This window comes from Cephus cinctus, unplaced genomic scaffold (assembly GCF_000341935.2).
Source record: "Cephus cinctus unplaced genomic scaffold, Ccin1 Ccin1_scaffold0123, whole genome shotgun sequence".
In the NCBI taxonomy this organism is placed as follows: domain Eukaryota; kingdom Metazoa; phylum Arthropoda; class Insecta; order Hymenoptera; family Cephidae; genus Cephus; species Cephus cinctus.
The window spans coordinates 1,274,881-1,290,976 of record NW_014332857.1 but is presented as its reverse complement, the minus strand read 5'-3'; the positions used below and the strand labels follow the sequence as shown (position 1 = coordinate 1,290,976).

At 35.8% G+C, this 16,096-nt stretch overlaps 1 protein-coding gene across 4 annotated transcripts in view; it reads right to left on the bottom strand.

Moving 5' to 3' along the window:
• LOC107274958 (serine-rich adhesin for platelets) overlaps positions 1 to 16,096 on the bottom strand; it is a 28,325-nt gene that overhangs the window by 6,309 nt on the left and 5,920 nt on the right. For 3 of the 4 annotated variants that reach the window (XM_015754597.2, XM_015754596.2, XM_025080001.1), the window contains exons 3-11: positions 10,326 to 10,517; positions 8,842 to 9,003; positions 8,295 to 8,392; positions 8,045 to 8,180; positions 7,576 to 7,861; positions 4,747 to 6,384; positions 2,161 to 3,023; positions 1,066 to 1,807; positions 20 to 335 (exon numbers count right to left, since the gene is read on the bottom strand). In XM_015754597.2, coding sequence (XP_015610083.1) covers positions 20 to 335; positions 1,066 to 1,807; positions 2,161 to 3,023; positions 4,747 to 6,384; positions 7,576 to 7,861; positions 8,045 to 8,180; positions 8,295 to 8,392; positions 8,842 to 9,003; positions 10,326 to 10,517 — 4,433 coding nt within the window. The remainder of the gene's footprint in view (positions 1 to 19; positions 336 to 1,065; positions 1,808 to 2,160; positions 3,024 to 4,746; positions 6,385 to 7,575; positions 7,862 to 8,044; positions 8,181 to 8,294; positions 8,393 to 8,841; positions 9,004 to 10,325; positions 10,518 to 16,096) is intronic. The other variant, XM_015754599.2, reaches the window with a different exon arrangement.

Genomic DNA, 16,096 nt, shown 5'->3' with positions numbered 1-16,096 from the left:
TATAATATTGTATACGTACGTTATCGCATAATTTTGAAACAAGAAGTGGATCAGGTTCGCATGGTACACGCTTCTTCCAATTCGTTGTTCCACTTCGTTGAAGTGCCGCCAACCGTTCGGCGATACTCGTGCCTGGAACGTTGTTAGATTCCGACACTGGCATCGGTTGCGTAGCACTGCGACACAGTCCAGGAAGTGGAATACCCAAACGCTTTTCTGTTGTTGTTGTTGTTGTTGTCATAGTTGCCGTGTCCATCAACTTTGTATTTCTTGTTACTTCACGGCTGAGCATATGATGGCTAGCACTTTTCGATAATGCTGACACTGGGCTCGTCCTGAAATAAACAGTAAATCATAATTAAAATTTAACAATAAAAAGTTCAGTTGACAAATCAAATGTACGTTGCACAAAATTTGTAATATTCTTTTAAAGAAAAAATTCTAAAAACTAAAATAACTATTTTTTTTAAATAAATTCTTAAATCGTCCTTGCCATGGAGTAGTGAATGTCTAACTGATTTCACTAGCCGGTGCTAATACTATTATCACCTATACAGCATCTTATGCTACACTATAAACACTATAATAGTATTGGACACACGCGATGCCAGTCTAATCAATATCCAATCGTTCACTCCAACAACATGGTAAGAGCACTTCAATGAATAATTAAACACCAGCAAACTTTTCAATTCAAATAATGAAAATAAAATAGTCGTCATATCAAAAAAGAAATTTGAAAACAAGGTCCTGGTTAAGACCGCACACTTAGCCAATGACACTGAAAGTTACTCGCGTTCGAATGAGTCATTCGATTTATCGTGCATTTATCTTACAAATGATTAACGTTCTCAGAAAATACTATCCATTAACATGAGCCCCCTTTCTACGTTGCACAACAACTATACTACAACCAGTCCTTGTAGTACAAAGATAAGAATCAAGAGAACTGTACACGTCAGTTGAATGAACAAAAATACTCTAACAAAAGTACAATCTGTTAAACAACTTAAATCGTACATGTCATGTATACTTAGGTTGGTTCACGTTATTCTGTTTACTTACTTTGTTTGTCCAGCTACAGCGTCCTGATGTCTCCAATAGTCGAGTTCGTTTTGTATAATACTGCGTATTTCACGTCCACCGGAAGAAGAAGTCTCATCGTCAGAAGTATGTAAAGTTTCCGTTGACGATTGTAAATGCTTGGCACTTTTGGATGTAGACCTTAAGTTTTTGCACAGATTCAGATCAGTAACGTCCGCAACGTGTTCGCCTGTTGCCCCAAGCGCATGCAACTGTCTCTGAATGACTGGATTCTTAAAACCGGACAAACTGCTACTCTTTTCTGTGCCAGCATATTGCACGTCCTCGGATTCAGTATCGTCCGACAGTAGTAAATCTTTTTCTTGAAGATTTACATTTAAAAAAGGCTCTGCACCAGACGGAGCCTTGAAAAGTTCTGAATTAGAAGTCGCATTACTCTTCAATGAAATTTTATCAGCAACACTGACATTTCCAGCCCTCGCTGAAGAGCATTCATCGCATTTTGACAGAGAATCACTCTTCAATATCGAGCTTGGATGAAGATCCGAATTCTCGACAGTCTGATGCTGCTCCTCGGATTCCTTTTTAAGTACAGATTTCAGTAGACTAAATCCCTCGAGCTCCGGTGTTCTAGGTCGTGACACTTCCGACGTCTGTAGACCTGATGATTTAAGGATGCTCTTTGGCAATTCAGGATGCAGCGACATGGAAGACTTCGAAAGTCCCTGCGAGCCAGCCGATCGCGTAGAGCTGTGATGCGTGCCTGTAGAATGTCGAGGACAAACTAGGTTAGGCGATGAGCAATTTCCCATCTGTCAAAGGCAGAGCTATAAGTATCTCATTATCTTAGCTACAAGCAGATAAGATAATACGTTCATCTAATACGTACATGGCCGTGCGTACACCACACCATGTACCCTCATATCTTACCTAGCTGCACGGTATTATCTAATAATACTTGCACTTTATTACCATACTTGCATATAATAGATACACGCAGATAAATGCACCACTGATACTTAACGTTATCCTCTGGCCTTTTACTCCAGTTCAATTAGAACAAAAAAAAATTCTAGCGCATAAATAGTACAGAAATTCAAACAGCGTTATACATACCAAATGCATCAAGTGGTGATTCATGAAAGTAATTCACGTTTAAAGGAGATATGCGACAAGCCACCTCCACTTCTTCAGAAGTGATCGGCTGTGTTTTGTATCTATTCGCCGGTCTTCTTTTCTGAGATGTTTCGCGTGGCATGAGTCCACCCGCAAGCGGAACACTTTCCGTCGCTATTTTTTGATTGAACAGTCGTACACGATCGGCAAGACTCAATTTAGATGGATCGAATTCATCGTCTGTGGTCGTCGCGGCGTCGTTCTCCTTCTCCGAGCGACCAGGAGTCTCACTAGTGGAATTGTTCGTGGCAGTGTTCCGCTGGTTCTGTAATACTGCTTCTTGCACCTCCTGATAAGTTATCGGTTGCGTATTGAACCTGTCGATACCTTGTTGCTTTCGTTCTCTGTAACGTTGAATACCACGTGAACCCTTTTGCACTGCGCGTCGTTTCACACTTTTCTCAGCGTCAGCTTTGACCTGCTCCTCCAGGGCTTTGAAATGCGAAGCCATTTTCGAGACGCTATTACTACGTTGTACTATATTTCTTTCTTGAGCATCAAACGCGTTCGAAGCATCCACATCGTCGTCCTTTCCCTGAGCACTTGGAGATTCGATAACTGTCCCATCGTTATTCCCCTTTGATTGTTCATTGTTCGAATCAACAGATTTACATGTTGTGGTTTTGTTTCTTTCCTCCTCACTGTCTTGTTCCAGTACATCTTCTGGCTCTGGCGTTGAATCACTTCTTTCAGACATATCAATATCCTTTGCCAAGTGCTTCTGCGATGGCTGCTCAATTCTTGATCTTGTCGTTTTAACTCTGGCACTTGACTCGTTGTTCAACGTGACTTTTGTTCCAGTGCTGTGAACAAGATAAAGATTTTAATTGTATTATTCAATATTCATTTTAAAGTATAGATAATATGCTTATAAATATCATTCATTATTCTTTCATTCTATCGTTTCAATAACAGGTGATATTTATTATTTTTAAATTCTTCTATAGATTCTTTTTCAATTTCAACTGGGACTTGATTTCCTTAATATTGCAAATCTGATAATGGCCTCTGAATGAAAGAAGTAAAGTATTTGTTGCGATAACATTAAAACTGACAGATACCGTTCCAGGGCTCTCAGGACACTGACGTTGTTTCAACGCAGAGACTTTACGGAGTTTAAACTTCTAGATAAGAACAACGCGTTTTAACAAATATACATTATCAGTCCTGTTGTAGTTAAATGTTCAGCTAGGTTTTCAATCGAATCACCACGGGGATTTTTCAAACACCACAACAACCTTCAGTAAATTTGTACAGCAAGTAGGAAGCAAGCAAGGTTGTTAAATGCATGCAACTATCTCCGATTCTCCGTTGCTGTGAGGATTACTAGGTGATCTATAATTAAACTTGGCAGAGAATCAAGTCCTCACCAAACTTACGGATTACCACCACAGCCAGAGACATAAACAAATCTGCACGTCGAACCGGGAAGGCTAACGCGAATTTTCAAGAAAACTCTAAAGATCATGACGGAATTAGTACGCAGCTGCTAAGAAGACAGAAACGCTTTCTTTTTCTCGCAAGCAACCACTTGTTGCTGACGTATCCTGACATTTGTGATATGTCCAAAAATTATTTTACAAGTCAATTGAAATATTTTCGTTCAAAGATTAAAAAAGACATACGGCTACATTTACAGGATGCTATGTACACTGTGCAATTGAATTTGTAAAGAGTCAAAGGATGCACAAATATTTTGAAAATTACTTCGGAACTGGAGAAATTACACAAACGTGCAATGCGTTTCAAAATTAATACAGCTTTTAAATATTTCAGGAATTAAAAGTCTCTGACGATAATAAATCTATGTTAAGGGAATGTGTACGTGTACATGATTAATGCTAAGCGACCTAAGTGTTGGAGAGAAAGCGATGATCAACCATACAACGTCAACATGAGTGCGCACCGGCGTACCTGAAATATTGTATGAAAAAAAATATTGGCTTAGAAATACTTTAAACGAATGAAATGATCAGACACGCATCTTACAACTCATTGAAAATAGAAAGCCCTGGACACTTCTTATACATCAGTTAGCAAGTTGTGAGAATCGAGAATGCCTACTATTAAAAAAAAAAGTCAGCGTGAAATAGAGTGGAAAAGTATTAAATATTTAATGAAGTGTATTATGCTAATCTCGGTTTCATGAAAACCGCAAGTACGAGATGCATAATTATCATTGAAGACATAAGAACATAACACACAAACCACAAGAGCCAAAAAGAAAACATTTACACAGTCTATGAGAACTTTCTTTAAATTCCTATCTCAATTAGAAGAAAGCTAATTTTTCTACAACTGATGAAGAAAAAAAATTACAAAATCACCAGCCGGATGGTTTTAAAATTGAACAATTAATTACTCAAGCTACCAGTCACTCTTTGAGATCGCCTAGCAGTTCCTCTGGTTCGCGCAACTTAAAGAATTTTCTGATTAAAGACGCGCCTGAACGATCCATGCTTCGTCAAGGCACGAGGAACAATTTCAGTCCCGTGGATGTTTCTCGTATCGACAACGATTACTCACCTGTCGGGAAACTCGATGGAGATCGTAGATGAGGCCAAGGAAGTATCGGAATCACAAGTTCCGGGCATAATCGCACTACGATTTCCAGCCGAGGAACTTGCCAGACTCGCAAGTCTTGAGAGAAAGGATCTCTCCTGACGCACGTCAACAAGAGAGGCCGATCCTAATGATTTCCGGTTGTGAACGATCGTTGAGAATTCTTCAAAATTCTCCGGTGATTGAACGTGGCCAACCGATTGCGCCCTCTTCCGAAGAAACCAGGCAGGAACGTGGGAGTCATCGTCGTCGTCGCGTTCTTCGTCGACGGTCGCGGAGTTCTCGTAGAAATTTAATCGAGCGCGCGACGCACCGTCGCGTATTGAGAACGACTGTTGTTTCAATATGGGCCGAACCACTTCACCGTCAGGAATACCCATCACAGTTCTGCACTGGGGCAAGCGATTTCGAAGTACGGAGAGCTTCTTCGGCGAGGCCGTCGCAGGTTCTACATGGGAATCTTCTTGTGAGCTTTTTCGAGAACACTTCAAAATCGTCTTCTTTGGTTTATCCTCGTGCTCTTCTGACTCTGTGCTCGACTTCTTCTTCAGGATAGGCCGTGGCTCCAAGGAGGATGGATCGCTCGACGAAGACTCTTCCCGACTGTGCTTTTTCTTCAGGATGGGACGCACCTCGGAACCGTCGGCGAATTCAGCTACGCTGGCTGCAGCTTTTATAACAGCTGCTGTAATACTCACGTGATGAGACGTATTTGCAATTCCGTTTCCGCTTGAGACAGACTTCCGTTTAAGAATACCCTGGGGTTCCGGTGAACCAACCTGACGATCCTCTCCGTCATCTTCCCTCGACGATTTACGTTTCAATATCGACGTTGGATGAGGATCTGGACTCTGTGCTCTCCTGATGATCTCATCCAAGGATGATCTTCTCTGGTTCTTGAGAATCGGCCTAAACTCAAGGAAACCACTATCACCAAAGGATACATCAGGTGAACAGCTGCGACGTCGGAGAATTTCGTTCTCATCCAGACTGCTGCGCTTCTTCAGAATCCCATGCCTTTTGGACAACGGTTCCACCACGGATGGTGAGAAAGTAACAGGTAGGGTAACATGCGAGGAACATGATGAGGATTGGCCAGCGTCGCTCTCGGCCGTTTTATGCTTGAGAATAGAAACCGGAACTTGATGTCGCAACGTCGGTACAGTTGTCGTCGACCCGGCCAATAACATCGTTGTCATCGTAGCAGCTGCTGTAGTTCCCACTGGCATCGTCGTTCTTGTCGTTATCTCGGTGGACGTCGAGCCAGTTTCTGTTGTTGAAGCTGATGTTGCAGCAGCACCCGTCACCTTTTCAGAATTCACTGAACCCTCTCCATTCCACGGTGTCAATCTGCATGACCTTGTTGACAAACCGGATGACGGACGAAGTGCAGTAGTCGCAGGATCCGATGATGAAGCGTGACGACTTCCGTTACTCGTAGAGGTCGCATGTGCCTCTGGCAAGACAGTTCGCGATCTTGCGTTGACAACAGGTGGACTGGCGTTTGCTGTGAGCCTTTCGACACGCTCCATCGTAGCTCTTGTAAGTGCTGTCAATGCATCGACCCTTCGTGAAACTTCCGAGACATCATGCCCACCACCACTACAAAAATTCAAATATCACTTTCAAACGTACTACCTTCTTCATCGATACCGTTTCATATATGCTAGGAAATGTATAGGTAGATATCAGTTATTTCTTACAATTGTCAAAATAGCCGTGAAATTGCTGACTGTCCGTTTTAACTTGCTCTTAGATTTCTAATAATTTCAATCGAACCTCATTCCACGATTTGATAGAGTGATGCTTCTTAAATTACACTTAAAGATACTTATGATTATTCATGCAAACGGCGCATCAAAGAATTTTTGTATCAAACGTGGAAACATAAGGAACGTATTGCAGTTACCGTTGACGTCAACTTGTACTTTGAAATAATAAAAATCGCATCAAACTCTTCTGTCGCGTCGCAAACGTGCCATTCTGTACCATGCTATAAAGTTTTACCATAGTGTATAATCTTACATGTGATAACCATTAACCGTAATAAAATTGCAAAATTCTTCCACTCATATACAAACATTACATTTTCTACATTACATTCATCGTTTACGTACTGACTGATTACACAAGAATGTTTCAAGTCTTTATTAACATAGAATTCTATTAATACCCATTTACTCGTGCTAGAATTGAGTGCTTAATGATGCGCTTTTAACAAATATATGCACTTGAATGACGAACTCCAGGAAACCAAAAAAGTTTAAACGAAAATACTTGATAAGATTCTCTTAATCGAATTGACATCGAACAGTCGTTTCCATTTACACTCTCGCCATAAAGCATTCATTCGCTTATATTGCTTATTGCAATTACATTTTTTTAACAGATAAAATAATACATTTTGTATGTTCCATCACAAAGCGATCTTCCTTCGTTGAGGAATAATCATGCACCCTGCATCCAATTGCATTCAATCCATTCGTCACAATAATTCAGGAAGTATCGAGACATTATAGCCCTTTTAAAAAATACTGAACATGCACGTGCAGAAGGTAGACTTATATATAAACATGCACATACAACAATCCAAAACACAAACAAAATTCGTATTAAGGAACTCAATGAGCAATATCGACAAACAATATTTGATGAAGTAGTTTAAAGTTTTCATTTATAAAAGGTGAGATTAAATTGGGTTAGTTTGATACGGCTAAAAATTGTAAGTATGCCAGTCCTACCTCTAAAATGTAAGTATTGACTATAGAAAGATATCGAATCAATATATTGTACCTAGTGCGCTGCGTGCTGGAGGATTTCATGCCAGAAGAAGAGGAAGCAATAGAAGCTGCAGTAGAAGGTGATGCGTGATTCTTAGGACGACCTGCATCGTTAGGACGACCCGTGTCTTGTTGATTGGTCGTTCTACGAGGCGTCGTCTCCTTCGACTCCATTGATCTCTTCACCGGATTCGACGGACTCTGACGAGAAGTTGTAGAATCCGAAGACGACAATGTGTCGGTATTTTGATTTCTTTTGCTGGTAGTCATTCTGCGTCCTCTTCTGCCAGAGGTGTCATCTGCAAAAACAAATATGTTTTTCTTCAATTTCAACCAACTTCTCAATAGATTCGATATAATTGAATGAATCTTCGAGAGAGGCAATATTCGTATAAATTCGAATATCCTTAATTAGATAGGAAACCACAAATTTGTTGAATAACTGGGTCTTATTTTTTTTAAATTACACTCTTCCAACTTACATTGATTGATAGAACGATCCGGCAGCACTTCCTCGGCGTTTAATGATCGATTCAAAAAAGATTTTCGTTTGTAGCTTTTGTCACGTTCTCTAATTGTATTTGGGGTACTGCTACTGTCCGATGACATTGGACTTTTCTGTAATTAAAAAATACAAGACGCTTAAGTAACAAGACGTATAAAATAGATCGCATACAATTAATAAAAATAGGGTTTCTGATGAAGGAATTAAAAATAACTTTCTATCCTTACTTGTTTCGAACGTAGAGTAATGTTTGACTGAAGTCGCCAAGGTGACGACGATTCTGTGACTCCAGATCGTCTGGATATTGAGGTTGCTCCGCTGCTACCTGCAAATAGTATTAAACATGTATTGTTAACGCGTATTGTCAAATTTGTTACTTTTCTTTTCACTAACTTGAATTTAACTAATACGAAGCGTACTTTATGGTATTTTACAGTCTTTTAGAAAATAATGATAACCCTTACGCTCTTTATCGGCTTTGTTCATTGTGTGCAAAAAGTGAAATCAACATATTGTTATCTACTTTTATGCTTTCTACACAATCCCCCCCCCCCACAATTATAGTAGGCAACATATCACGTTCATTCTGACATGCAATGATACAGGCACTACCGTTTAATTATTCATTAAAAAATTATTAACAATAAATAATTTATTAACAAATTTAGAAAATATGGTTAAATATATTTAATCAACGCTAACCATGTGAGCCAATCTTACTGTTATTATAAATCTTTTGTGATGATTATACCATAATGCTAAATAAAAACTCACCATTCGGCGATACGATGGAGGCTGCACGCAGTCTCGAAGCTTTAGTTTCGCGAATTGCTGTTGTTTTACTGGATGATGGACTTTTCGAGCCCTCTCTACTTTCTATTCTTGAGGCAAGACGATTATTGGTCTTTTCTAACTGTGGTGGTCCGTTCTTATGCTCTGTTTTGACAGTAAAATAACGGTATATTGCCCATCACTGCTACCAGCATTGTTGATTATTAGTAATTCTAAAGTATACCTGATTGTTCACACCCTAGATTATAACCCGTTTACAATTGTCTTTACCATTAAAATTAGTCGACAAATACAATGACGTATTTCAGTTAATATTTTAAAAACAACTCTCTGTAAGAGGACACGAAAATTTACCACTGTCGAATTTCAAAGTACACTTCACTATGGAATTCAGACGTGATAAATTCTTGTAACCGCTAAAAGGGAAAATACAAAAAAAAAGAAAAGATATAACAAAGAAAATGGTTATCTCATATAACGAAAATCAGCCAATGAATCCACCAATGCTTTTATGACAATGAGCCAGATTTCACGTATTGTAAAAAGTGATTTCGCGCATTCCTATTTACTCACATTGGTTCTATTTTCAGCAGTAAGTGAAACGCCGTGCGCTACGAATCGCAAAATAACCCAAGATACACGTTTGCTCGACGCTCAACACGCTTAAAAAATTGTTTTAACGTTTAAGAGAGTGTATCACATGCTATGCCACAAACTTAATCAAAACTTTTATCACATACAAATCAATATTACTGAATATTTTGTGTAATCGTAAAAAAATAACAATATCAATTCCAATGTTATGTGATTGTGTGGTGACTAACCACAACAACTTCCAACATACAGCAGTTAATTTTCTATTGAACTTTATAAATGTTGAGAGAGAGAAAGAGGTCTTGAATATTAAAGACTTTTTCGCAACAATACGTGTTTTTCGGGTTGTTAAACTTTTACGCAAAAGAATAATGAGCAACGCAAAACATTGGATAAGTGTACTATTTATCTTGTCAGCCAAACACAACTGTCCTGTCTTCCTGTCTTCCCATCTTCTACGATGACTCGAACGCGTGCAACACGAACCTAACTGTAGATTAATGCACGCTGACCATAAGGAAACATGCTTATGCACCTTCCTTAGACTAGGTTGGGTCTCTAGAGATTCAAGATGAAACACTGATCCCACATAGTTTAAATGTTTACAGAGTATCAGACTGGACCTTAAAATAACTCACATCATGAACAATTTTATATTTGTATCTGTAAATTTGAAAAAATATCTACTCTGTATTAAACTTTCTGAAAAAAAAAATAATTTCTAACTTATACATTAGCCTGGCAGCAAAAATGGTATATGCTTTTCTTGTTAAGTGAGAGATATAACTAAAAACTTTGAACAACATATAAGAATATTATGAAATGTTGTTATTGGAACATGCGGTATGTGGGGACTTTTAAAAACTTCTTACCATTGCTATTCAATGAAGAGGTAACAGCAGTCTTCTTAGTGTTACATTCTGCATTCTGCTGGCAGTTCTGTGCCTCATGGTAGCGAGATGCTGTACTTTGGTTTTCACGTTGCACCAAACGACTTTCAGTTCCATTTGTAGGGTTCCCCTCTCTAGCTGCCATCAGCGATGTTGCTCCAGCAGCTACCATTACTAAACATATTGAAAAGTTGTAAAATAATTATCAGTTGATACGCTTTCTAAAAAAAGATGTTGCAGTTTAAATAATGATACAATAAAAAAAATAATTTCAAGCCTCTGACAAACCCATATGAACATCATTTAGATAATTGTCAAATACGTTAGGACAAAGTCTACTGTTATCATTATATGTATATGTGTAGCACAGATCTATATGGTATATAGAAATTATATAATCTACTAATGAAAAATCTTTAATTCAACTTACATACAATGATTGTACTTTAACATATTTAAGAGATTTTTCATTATAAATCAAAAATTGTATCAGACATTGATCATACGCACTTTTGGTATACCAATTTCAGTTAAAGCCATCAATTGTATTTAGAAAGAAATATAGATGACATTGTATTTATATAAAATTAATTAAAAGCAAATATAACAACTGATATATTTTTGTACACCTATTTCTTCTAACAAAATGAATTAGATTCTTGAAAAAAAAGACATAAATATCTTTTCAAAACTTTAAATAACTTCATTTTTGCCCATTGTAAAAACCTGAAAACATATGTTTCCGTCATCCATCCTATAATATTGTAACATCAAGTTTAGAAAGCAAGGAATTAAATAGATAAGAGATTAAAAAGAAACATTTGAATTACAATATAAAAAATCGTTTCCAGCTATTTCTAAAAATACTTTCAAGGCCTATACATGTTTAGCCATAAAATAAGATTTGAATTATTCAAGAATAAAGTAAGATGGAAGATACTGACACTGAGTCACTGCATAAATATTTCACTGACCATAATACTCTGTTCCAAATATATAAATGGAATCACAATATATTTCAAAGTTCAGATATTACTATTTTAGCCATAACAAAGTTAAAGTTCCATAAAAAAAAGAATACGAACATAAAATCCCGCAGGTCGGTGAAACGATATTTTACCATACCTGAATAATATTATTTCTTGTACATATCTTCGACACATGAGATATGATAGGCAGATTTCGTGTGATATGAGATGCGTCACGGAGTGAAATAAAAATATAAGAAAAAGTAATGCAAGAGAAAATTTAAAAATTTGAACTCACCGAAGAAACGTATATTTAACTTGCGATCATAGTATCAAATCACTGACAACAAACTGATCAACCAGGAACGCAAATAATATTACATATCATAAGTGGGTTGTTATCACAGCTATAATTATTAAACACTAATACTCTTTAAAGCACCAAAGTATAAACGCGATTAGGTATTTCGATAAACGATTTCGGATTCGTTATGATAATTGTGATTTTCAGCAAATTATCAGAATCCTGTTTCAAGAGAAACCAAAGGAACGCTATCACCGTCTCATCACAATTTCCCTTCTGACACTTGTCAGTTGCCACTTTTTGCCGTTTCCGGAAGACGTCATCCATGAAACACGTGAAACACACGTTATCGTGCTGCTATTTTCAACTAGTGCGAATTTGTGCCCATTGGTTAACAAATTGGCGAGAAGATGGCGCCACTTAGAGATGGAAAATCCAGATATTATAAATAACAAAAGCCTAAAATTAAACAAATATATAGAAAATTAATGATTCAATCAAACGACTATAATTTTCATGATATTCAATTTTATTTTTAATTAGATTAGTCGATCTCAATGTAATTAGAATTTTCGCAATGTGTTTTTCTAAGCGTTACCAATAGATGGCAGAAATTTTGTACACGTTGTTAACCATGGTTTATCATAACAGAATAATTTCATGGCTTCTAAATGTCAAATTATTGTTCTAGCATGTGGTAAACAATTTCATGACGCACATGTTACTGAAGAACGTAATTTCTTCACTTGCTTAAATGTTTTTGCGAAAAGTTGCGAAAAAATGGAAGGTTCAATTTAAAAAAAATAATGTTATATTGATTTTTTACGTTTTTAACATGTGGTCAGACATAACCCTCTATACGGTACCGGATTACAATGCTGTATATGTATGATTGTTTATTTCACTCATGATTCTTAGGACGTTTAAATTATTTTTAAGCATACTGTATAAGTATCCTACTTACCCTATAAAAGTATTAGTCCTAATCATCCTAAGCATCAACAAACGTCGGCTTGTGAGCCGAGTGAACTAACCCCCACTAGCGTTGCTCAGAATTACGAGGGTGGGGAGAGTTATTATTTTCTACTACTTTCGAACCGTTTTGCACAATACAATTCAAACATTAACAGTTTATATTACAGTGAGCAACAGGAATAATTTACTTTCATATAACTAACTCGTCCTCGTCAATCTAATTATCCTTTGGAATTACTACAATTTTTGGAGCACAATGCTGTCTGTTTTTCCGGCAGTAAAAAGCATTAGATAAGTAACGGCCGCAACCCTGCACTCTGCTATCTGATTTTTTTGAGTAATATAAAACAAAAACATAAATACATAGAACAGCTTTGCTGCTTCGGAAATACTACCCCCTTCAAATTAAACAGTAATTTTATTTTCTGTTAAGTATTTACTATAGTTCAGCAGAACACAAACACTTCAATGTCGAAACTACTCAATATTTTAATTACAGATACAAATTCAACCACAAAAGTATATTGTCTACTTAACTCAATAAATAGTTTAAGCACAAAACAAGCACAATTCTTGCAATTAGTTCAAATACATCCTTGGGTAAGTTCACTGTGACATAAAACATTATTACGATTAAATTATATAGGTGGATAATCAAATTAATGTTTCATATTTTAAATACCTCATAAATTGTTTCAGTGTGATGATTACTTATCAACAATCAATTATTGTTCACTCTTTAGACAATTGCCGACTATGATTACAATTTGTGCTATACCTTCAATCAAATATAAGTGAAAATTTAAAAGCATCTTATCCCGGTATATAATTAATTAAAGAAAAAAATGATTTGAAAATAGCGCTTGCATTGCACAACGTTGTATATTTAAAGAACATCTACGGTACAATTCCATAAATATATTCTGTTTATTTAATTATAGATCATAGCTGCCCACAATTAACAGGCATAATAAAATAGGATATTTACAACAATCACTTCTCAACCATATAAGGATAAAATAAATACTTTCTTTCGTTCGTTGTTCACGCTTCTGTATGAGTTGTAGAGTTGTATACGACACATCAATAAGATGGCAACTGGTAAAGTGAATCGAAAAAACAGTTACAATATAACGTTGATATTTAGATATAGTTTTGACAAAAAGTCATTGTAAAGAAGCGTAAACTGAACAACAATAAAATACATCTACTCGAAGACAAAAGCGTATAGCAAAGATAAGTATAGCGTATGTTGCTGTAGAATGCACAAACACTTTGCATAATTTGACAGTAAATCAATGAGAGCGTTTCTAATTGATTGTAAAAAGGATAGATAAATCGATTAAATAAATAAATAGAATCATTTTCGAAGTTCTTGTTCCTTGTTATTCCTTCTGTACGATGCGACAGGGAGGATCGATCGTTGTACTTGCGGCTTCAATTATTTGCTTCAGGAATTCACAACTCGAGACGATGACGCCCATTCGAGACTGGATTCATTGTTCGCTGTGAAAAAATACAATGTTCACATTTACACTGTCTCAAGAAACTCTAAAGCTAATCCGAACTTTAAACGTCCCGCGAGCGACGTTTGCAATCAAAGTATTCCAACGTTGACTTTATTTCACCCGGACTAGAACATTTTTATTTCATTATTTGAAATATAATTAATATATCCTGTCAACACATTTATTTTACTTTTTGCATCGTTTTCTTTTTCAAACAAGAAACACTCTCTTTGTAGCAACAAAGTGGAGATATAAAGAACAATACTATTATAGAATACAATTTTTATAAAGCCTTTAGTGACAATGCGTCGTGTGTTACAAGAGCAACGAAGAGCAGTAGTATTCAATTCTATATGATTATACGAATGACGTTTCAGTAAAAATGTTTTTGTTTTTCGCAGACCATTTGATATTTTTTTATTGAAGGTACGACAGGTAGTATAGATAAAGAAAATAATTTTTTGATTTTAAGAAAATACTTACGTTCCATATTTCTGAACGGTATAATTATATTTATTTGCTTATCGATTATATGAAATGCAAAAGAGAAAAGAGATTACAGAAGCAAGCATGATTATGAGAACTAATAGATAATGATTGGCGATTTTTAGTTAACTGTTCACTGTTTGTTTTAATGAATGTCTATAAAATTGACCAACCACCTTTACACCCAATCTTATATTCACTTTTGATTTTTCAATTGTGGAAATGTATTATTCATTTCCGAAATAGACATTTAGTTATTATAAACGCAGTGCCATACAGTCATAAATAATTTAACAAATAAATAATATTCCTGACCTTTGGTTGTAGTACGCAAATTTATATACACGTGTCACTCTAGAAAATATACAACGGATTATACAAATAATTTAATGTAACATAACCGACTATTAGTTTAAAGTGATGATACTTACTACGTTAATACAAAAATATATATTCCGTATATGTAAATATTACATTGATTAATATAATTTTCAACGTATAATAAATATTCTCGTAGTAAGTACTAAAATAGTGAACCTACCGCAAAATTGTATAAAGTTTTAATGCCATAATAATAATAATAACATACAATGTATCCGTTATAAAAAATATTGGCACCTTATCAAACGCGTCTGTGATTTTTATTGGACGAAAAACATATCCAAGTTTGGTGGTTGATTAGCACGTGTTTGTGAAGAGTGCACAATTTGATTTCGTATAAATTTCACAATGATCCTAACACTATCAAAAAAAAATTATTATAATTAAAAAAGTTTTAATAAAATAACAGACAATTGTTAATGACTGTAAGTCTATTGTGCTTATTATATTTAGGCTTCCTTGTTAAAAATGATTCCAAATTTATAGAAAAATTGTTACCACATAATATAAAAAGTAGTACCATAAAAACCATGAACCTTCTATTTTTACATCGTTGTATAGAATTATGGGTATGTGTATTAAAAAAAAATATAAGTTTCAATCACGTCTTGAACAACTCTAATGACAATGTTCCACAGTCTGTGCCAATATTTTCATATACATTTTTAGAAGCAGTGTTCAAGATGACAACCTAATTAAGACTAATAGATACTAACACTAGGTTGAATAAGTTATGTAATGAAAATAAATAAATATTCAAAATAACAGATCATTTCATAACACCAATATAAATGTAAAACTTTAAACATCAAAAGCTACAAATTTTTAAACGTACAAACTCTGACAACGTAGAAGTGAATGTATAGAATCGATGGATTATCTTATTAGGGCTATTAAATGAAATTGATAACAGCTTCATAATATGTCGTACCTACATAATTCGCCAAATTCTTATCCAAACGATTATAATAATTTTTCGCCTTTTCGAAATCATCACTGCGAGATTCAACTCTTAAAGTAAAACGTGCATTCGTATTGCTCAAAGATAAAAAAGGCTCTCATAGCACAACCGTAACTGCCACAATGAATAGTGCAAGGAATAGAGCAAGCAAGGCAACAGGATCGGCCAGT